At 40.6% G+C, this 7792-nt stretch overlaps 1 protein-coding gene, 1 non-coding gene and 1 pseudogene across 2 annotated transcripts; 1 reads left to right on the top strand and 2 right to left on the bottom strand.

The window, feature by feature from the left end:
* Positions 1 to 1247: 1247 nt before the first annotated feature.
* LOC127257724 (uncharacterized) lies at positions 1248 to 1631 on the bottom strand. The gene has a single exon (XM_051284186.1). It carries the CDS (start codon positions 1629 to 1631, stop codon positions 1248 to 1250), a length of 384 nt encoding a protein of 127 aa, XP_051140143.1.
* Positions 1632 to 1706: 75 nt separating this feature from the next.
* On the bottom strand, positions 1707 to 6633 carry LOC127257723 (uncharacterized; annotated as a pseudogene).
* LOC127257771 (small nucleolar RNA R71) lies at positions 5972 to 6078 on the top strand. Its single transcript, XR_007840115.1, has one exon. It is a non-coding gene; the product is annotated as a small nucleolar RNA R71 (small nucleolar RNA).
* Positions 6634 to 7792: the final 1159 nt, after the last annotated feature.

The following is a 7792-nucleotide window of genomic DNA, read 5'->3' as shown; positions in this document are numbered from 1 at the left end:
CTGCGAAGACAACTAACCAACGCAAGCTACTCCAAAAAGTGGGTGATTCATAATCCAACTAAACTAGTCAAATGCATGGCAATTCACAACCAATTCAAACTATCCAAAGCAACTATCCAAAGAAAAAGAATGATAGTGATGGACTAGTCAAATGCTTTTCTCAATTTAGACACAAAAGAAGCAATATAGAATAAAGTCAGAGAGCACATACAGCACCAAGATTCAACTCGAGAATTTAATTTTCAATCATGCTAACTCGCGATGCCAAACCACGCCAAATTGAAACAAAATATCCTACGCGTTAGCTATAATCAAAGCAATGCATAACTGTCCAAAAATCAATCTTGATACCAATTCCAGAATATAAATAAGTAACACATCAATGTAAGCAATCAATCAACCTTATTAACTCAAGCCAAATAATCCATGATCATCGCATATAAACATTATAAAACACCTAACAGTGATTTCAATCTCAATTCTAGATTAACAATTGCATAGCCTCAATAAATCCATCTCTAAAAATTGAAAGAATTAGAACAAAGCGATGAATAGATATTACCCATCCACGATTACTTACAGAACTCAAACATGGCCGGCGGTGAAGGAGAGAAGAGGCGGGCGTTGGCTGGGGCAGGGGCGGCTGTTCAGCGTGAATGAGAGAAGAGGAAGATCACGGCGGAGGCGAGACGGCAACTGGTCTGGACTGGGGGGGAGTCGCGCCGGAGATCGTGGCTGTCGTCGCCTAGCCGGCGAAGAGAATCGCCGGCGTCTGGATCGGAGGGCTGGCAGAAGGGACCGGCGAAGGGGAGGCTGCGTCTGGCGCAGCGATGTCGCGGCGGAGGGAGGAATTGGCGGCATCCGGCGGAGGGAAGATCGTCTTGCGGACTGGCGAAGAAGAAAGGGCGAAGAAGGGAGAGAGAGGGGGGAAAGGGAGAAGATGAAGAAGAAGAAGAAGAAGAAGAAGAAGAATGGCGGATGAAGGTGACAGTGCGAGGAGGGGAGAAGAGAGAGAGAGAAAGGGTTTTAAATTTTTTTTTTTAAGGTTTAAGAAAATTGATGCGTCTTTGCCAAGAGCTAGTAATTATTTTTCAAAAGACCTGCACAAAACCAAAAAAAATTATCAAAAGTATTATTAGCAATTAAATAATAAAAATAAATAAAATTAAAGAAAGCAATTAAATGATTTGGGTTGTCTCCCAAACAACGCTTTTCTTTATAGTCTTTGAGCTAGACTTCGTCGCGTCTCAGTCCTCAACTTCGACATCAGCGAGAGACACCAACTCTATAGATTCAATTGGGAATCCCTCGTAATATGACTTAAGACGATGTCCATTGACCACAAAATTTTTCTCCGTCCTTAAGCTCTGAATCTCCACTGCACCATAAGGAAAAAGTTTAGTAACGATAAAGGGCCCTATCCACCTAGAGCGCAGCTTTCCAGGGAAAAGCTTAAGACGAGAGTGATAAGACTTTCTGTCCAATCTCAAAAATTTTCTGGAGATGTGATTATCATGAAAGGCTTTTGTCTTTTCCTTGTAGAGTATCGCATTCTCGTATGCCTCTTGTCGAATCTCCTCAAGCTCTTGAATTTGCATTTTTCGATGGGCTCCGGCTTCTTGAAGATTCATATTGCACTTTTTCACTGCCCAAAATGCCTTGTGTTGAATTTCCACAGGTAAATGGCAAGGCTTTCCATACACCAATCAAAATTGTGACATCCCTATTGGTGTCTTGTATGTTGTTCGATATGCCCACAAAGCATCATCGAGTCTCGAGCTCCAATCTTTTCTGTTCGGTTGAACTGTTTTCTCCAAGATAGACTTAACTTCGCGGTAGGAGATTTCAGCTTGTCCATTCGTTTGAGGATGATACGAGGTTGACACCTTGTGAAGCACGCCATATTTTTGAAAAAGTGCAGCCATGGTTTTGTTGCAAAAGTGAGTCCCTCTGTCACTCACAATTGCCTTTGGCACTCCGAATCGAGAGAAGATATATGACTTAATGATTTTTGCAGTCAACTTAGAATCATTAGTTCGGGTGGCTCTTGCTTTCACCCATTTTGAGACATAATCAACAGCCAAGATAATATATAAGCATCCATATGAATTAGGAAAAGGTCCCATAAAATCTATACCCTACACATCAAATATTTCGACAAAAATCGTAGGTGATTGAGGCATTTGATTACGGGAAAAGAGATTACATGTTCGTTGACATCTATCACAAGACTTACAAAACTCAAATGCGTCCTTGAAGAGAGTAGACCAGTAAAGTCCACTGTCCAACACCTTTCTAGCTGTCTTCTTGGATCCAAAGTATCCACCACATGCCATAGAGTGACAAAAGGTCAAAACAGAATGAAATTCACTTTCATTAACGCACCTTCGAATGATTTGATCAGAGCATCGCTTCCAAAGGTAGGGGTCATCCGAAATGTAGTATTTTGCATCGCTGCGGAGCTTATCCCTTTTCGCCTTCGCCCAACCTGCAGGAAACTCGTTAGTGACTAAGTAATTAACAATATCAACATACCAAGGGTGTGTAGTCACAATAGAGAGAAGCTGTTCGTCAGGAAACAACTCTCGAACAGGAACTGCATCTGACTCCATGGGTATGCGACTCAAGTGGTCAGCTACCAAATTTTCAGTTCCTTTCTTGTCTCGAATCTCTACGTCGAACTCTTGCAGAAGGAGCACCCATCGAATTAATTGAGTTTTGGCTTCCTTCTTTGCCATCAAGTAACGCAGAGCTGCATGGTCAGAGTACACAAACACTATAGTGCCTAAAAGATAAGATCTAAATTTATCAAGAGCAAAAACAATAGCAAGCATCTCTTTCTCCGTGGTGGAGTAATTTAATTGAGCGTCATTCAGTGCTTGCAAAGCATAGTAGATGACATGAGAAGCTCTCCCAACTCGTTACCCTAGAATGGCTCCCACTGCAGTATCGCTTGCATCACACATCAACTCGAATGGCAAGTCCCAATTCGGAGGTTGAATAATCGGTGGTGTTGTGAGGCGCTTCTTCAGTGCTCGAAATGCCTTCTTGCAATCGTCATTGAACTCACATGCTACATCTTTCTGCAGGAGGTGAAACAATGATGCTCCAATCTTGGAGAAGTCCTTGATGAAGCGTCGGTAGAAACCTGCATGTCCTAAAAAACCACGTAGCTCTCACACAAAAGTAGGGTAAGGTAAAGCAGTGATTAGCACAACTTTAGATTTATCTACTTCTATACCATCATGTGACACCTTATGGCCTAAAACAATTCCTTGATGAACCATCAGTTGACGTTTCTCCCAATTGAGCACAAGGTTAGTTTTGATGCATCGTTTCAAGATTAAAGTCAAATTACCTAGACAATCATCAAAACTAGAGCCATATACACTAAAGTCATCCATAAAAACTTCAATGATTCGCTCAATATACTCAGAGAAAATACTTACCATACATCTTTGGAATGTAGCAGGAGCGCTACACAAACCAAAAGGCATCCTTCTGTAGGTGAAAACTCCAAACGGACAAGTGAATGATGTTTTCTCCTGATCCTCGGGTGCTATCGCTATCTGAAAATAACCTGAAAATCCATCTAAAAAGTAGTAATATGCGCGACCAGCGAGTCGTTCTCATTTGATCAATATAAGGGAGAGGAAAATTATCCTTTTTTGTTACCGCATTCAGCTTATGGTAATCTATGCAATGGCGCCATCCAGTTTGTTTTCGAACATGGAGATTTTCTCTTTCTTGAGTCTCTTCCACCGTTACTCCAGCTTTCTTAGGAACCACTTTAACCGGACTCACCCACCTACTATCGGAGATAGGGTAGATGATACCAGCTTTGAGAAGCTTTAACACTTCTTTCTTGAATACCTCAGTCATAATCGGGTTTCAACTTCCTTTGAGCTTGTCTCACTGGTTTTGAATCCTCCTCGAGTGTTATCCTATGAGTACAGAACGAGGGATCAATACCATTTATGTCAGCGATCGTCCATCCAATGGCGGTCTTGTGATCTTTTAGAACCTTAATCAATTTCTCTTCTTGTTCTGATGTCAATTTTGTAGAGATGATCACCGGTAGAGTCTTCTTCTCTCCCAAATAAGCGTACTTTAGAGTTTCAGGTAAAGGTTTCAATTCCAATTCAGGTGCCTGCATCAAAGATGGTAATAAACATTGCTTAGACTCATGTAAGAATATTGGAGCTAATTCATACCTTGGTGACACTCTCGGAGTTGAGTTAAGCTCCTTGAGAACTTTTCTTATTCTCTTGTCTACGGCTATCTCTCTCCCATGTTCTTTCTCCAGATGTTCCATTAACACGATCTTCAATTCGTCGGAACCACTTAATCCGAATGCGTCCTGCACCAAGGGATCAATGATATCAATTGCATATAATGTTTCAGAATCAACAGAATGTTTCACAGCATCAAAAATATTGAAATGGGCTTCTTCTCCATCAAATTCCAAAGCGAGAGTGCCATTCCGTACATCAATTTTTGCTCCTGTAGTGCACATAAAAGGTCTTCCTAACAAAAGAGGCGTTGGATTAAAGCAGTGTGCATCATGCATATCCAGAATATAAAAATCAACAGGAAAAATTAAGTCATTCACTTGAACAAGCACATCTTCTATCATACCATCAGGATAAGCATTAGTTCGATCAGCAAGTTGAATAATAATTCCTGTTTCTTTTAAAGGCCCTAGATTTAAAGAGTCGTATATTAATCGTGGCATGACATTAATAGCAGCTCCTAAATCTAGCATAGCCTTAGTTATCTCAGTTTTTCCAATCCTACAAGGGATAGAAAACATACCCGGATCACCTGTTTTGGGTGGTACCTTTCTTTTGAGAACAGCAGAAACGTTCTCACCCGCTATAATGTGCTCGTCCCCTCGTAATTTCCTTTTGTTAGTGCACAGTTCTTTCAAAAACTTCGCGTACTTGGGGATTTGGTTGATAGCTTCCAGGAGCGGGATATTAAGTTCTACCTTTTTGAAGATTTCCATCATCTCTTTTCGTTTGTTGCCTTTTGTGGTCTTTTCAACCTATCAGGAAAAGGAGCTGATTTAGCTTCAGTAGCAGGAACAGAGTTAGAAGGTACCTTTTCGTGAAGTTTGGCCTCTTTTTCAATCTCCATCTCAATCTGATTTTCATTCTGTCCCTTCGAGATAGGAGGTGGACCTTCCAATTCCTTTCTGCTGCGAAGAGTTATGGCACTGATGTTCTTCAGGTTTTGCTCTGGTTGCGCAGGCCACTTTCCTCTTTCTCGTAGTTGTTTTACCTCTTCTGAAACTTGGCTAATCTGACTTTGTAGCTTGTCGACAGTTGACTTCATCTCTTGCTGGAATTGCAGGGTATTGGTAGCCATAGACTTCACCAAGTCTTCCAAGGACGGACTGGAGTTGCTTGTGGGTGCTTGAGGGAGCTGTTTCTCGTAAGGGCGAGGCTGTTGCATCTGATGTGTGGCTCCAAATGGTTGAGGACCATGATTCTGGTGTGCGTTTCCATAGCGCAGGTTTGGATGATCTCTCCAGCCTGGATTGTAGGTGTTGGAGTATGGATTGTACGCTGGAGGTCTATTCATACCGTAGTTTGCAGCATTCACATCCACTGCACATTCTTCTTGGAGGTTCGGACATGCATCTGTAGGGTGTCTTGTACTCGTGCATATTCTACATACCTTGACCTGGACACTCGGGTTGGATTTTTCCACGACCATCTTGCGAACAAAGCTCGTCAACTCAGAAAGTTGTTGTTGTATTGATTGGATGGTATGGTCGTTGTTTCCGCTCATATGTCCAACATCTCTTGAACCAAATTGCTGCGTATTTTCAGCCATCCTCGCAATAAGATCCCAAGCTTGTGCCGGCATCTTATTTACTAAAGCTCCACCACTTGCAGCATCGATAATGTTCCTATCCATCAACGACAAACCATCATAAAAGTATTGAATCAATAACTGAGGGGGAATTTGATGTTGTGGACATTTAATGATAAGCTTATTGAATCACTCCCAATATTAATGGAGCGTTTCACCTGATTGTTGCTTGATGCCACATATCTCCTTCCTCAGGATCGCAGCTCTGGAAGCTGGAAAGTACTTCTCCAAAAATTTCTTTTTCATGTCGTTCCATGTGTCGATGCTTCCAGGTGGGAGATAGTAGAGCCAATCCTTTGCAGCATCTTTGAGCGAGAATGGGAAGGCTCTGAGTTTGATCTGTTCATCAGTAACACCTGGTGGTTTCATGCTGGAGCACACCATGTCGAACTCTTGCAAGTGTTTGTGAGGTTCTTCACCTGCAAGTCCATGAAAAGAAGGCAATAAATGAATTAATCCAGATTTCAGTTCAAAAGCAACAGTGTTATTGAGTGTTGGAAAGTTAATGCATAAGGGCTGCTGCGCCAAGTCGGGAGCAGCCAACTCCTTTAAAGTGCCGGTATCCTCAGCCATGACAGTCTCTTGATCACTTTCAGAGTCGCTAGAGCTAGAGATTTTGAGGTGCTTTAAAGATTCTGCCAGCTTCGCAACCTGAGCAGCTTTTCGTTGCTTGGCTTCCTTTCGTAGCTTTCGCTCAATCTTCTCGATCTCAAGATTAAATATCAGTTCACTTGTACGAGAAGAACGGGGCATAAACAAGAGGATAAATTAAAATAACACAAAAAAGTAAAACAAAGCGCCAATCCCCGACAACGGCGCCAAAAATTGACCTGTCGCGTAGTCAATCAAATATTTCACCTAATCCGTGATCACAATTTAATGTAATACAGGGGAATGGATCGTCTCCACAGGGATTGTGTGATTCACTCTTTCGTATTCTAATGTAGTAAATAAAGGGAAATTTTTCTTTTATTATTTAATGAAAATAAAATAACAAAGCAATTAAATTAAAGGGGAATTGACTATCAAGGGGATGTCTGGCTCAAGGGATGATGCAGTTATGACACTTGTATTTTATCATTAATTCAATAAAATTAATTCTTATTAAAGTATCAATAAATTGGTTATAGTTATCAACAAGCTCTGACAAATTTTTCCTTACAGTGTAGGTAATTAAGGTACGACCGTTAACTACCCCTAATTAAACAAATAAACTTAGGTGCGCCCATAAGAATATTTCTTAACCGCATTCCAATCTAGAAAAATCCAATACAAAACAATTACTACCTAAGAGGAGCAATTAGATTTGATTGTCTAACCCCCAGGAAGGAACTATTCAACCCGGTTGTCACCTATTCAAGTGCGAATACAATTACGGATATCCTACCTGAATTGACTTTAGATTATCAGACTAATTTAAATATCGGTACCAAAATATTCAATCAATCTAACAATCACAAACGCTATTCTAAGAATTAGACAAATATTGATAATCAAAAAGAACTTTTATAAAGAAAATCAAGAATCTCCAAAACAAAAGGACCAAAATATTATCACCCGTTAAACCAAAAAAGTATTTACTCCATAATCAAATAACAAAGAACAAAAAGAGAAAGATAAAGTCATAGTGGGAGGGGGAAATCTTCTCTGTCGATTTGCTCCTGCGCGATGTATGAATCTGTCAGTCTCTTCTTCCTGTGTGTTTCTGCTCTAGCCGTTCTCTCCTGCCAAATAGGCGTATCTTTTTCCTTTTTATTTGATTTTTGCCCTAATTATTTTGTAGATGGGCTTTTGGGCCTTTAATTAATTTTATTTTCTTTTTCTGCCAATTATGCCAAATTTAATATTTACCCTCTGCACACAGCAAATAAACAATTCGCATATAAATTAGGTAGAATCTAGTCAAAATCAC

This window comes from Andrographis paniculata, unplaced genomic scaffold (genome assembly GCF_009805555.1).
Source record: "Andrographis paniculata isolate CXL003 unplaced genomic scaffold, ASM980555v1 Contig58END, whole genome shotgun sequence".
Lineage (NCBI taxonomy): Eukaryota > Viridiplantae > Streptophyta > Magnoliopsida > Lamiales > Acanthaceae > Andrographis > Andrographis paniculata.
The sequence above is the reverse complement of the archived record's forward strand: the minus strand, read 5'-3'. Positions and strand labels throughout refer to the sequence as shown.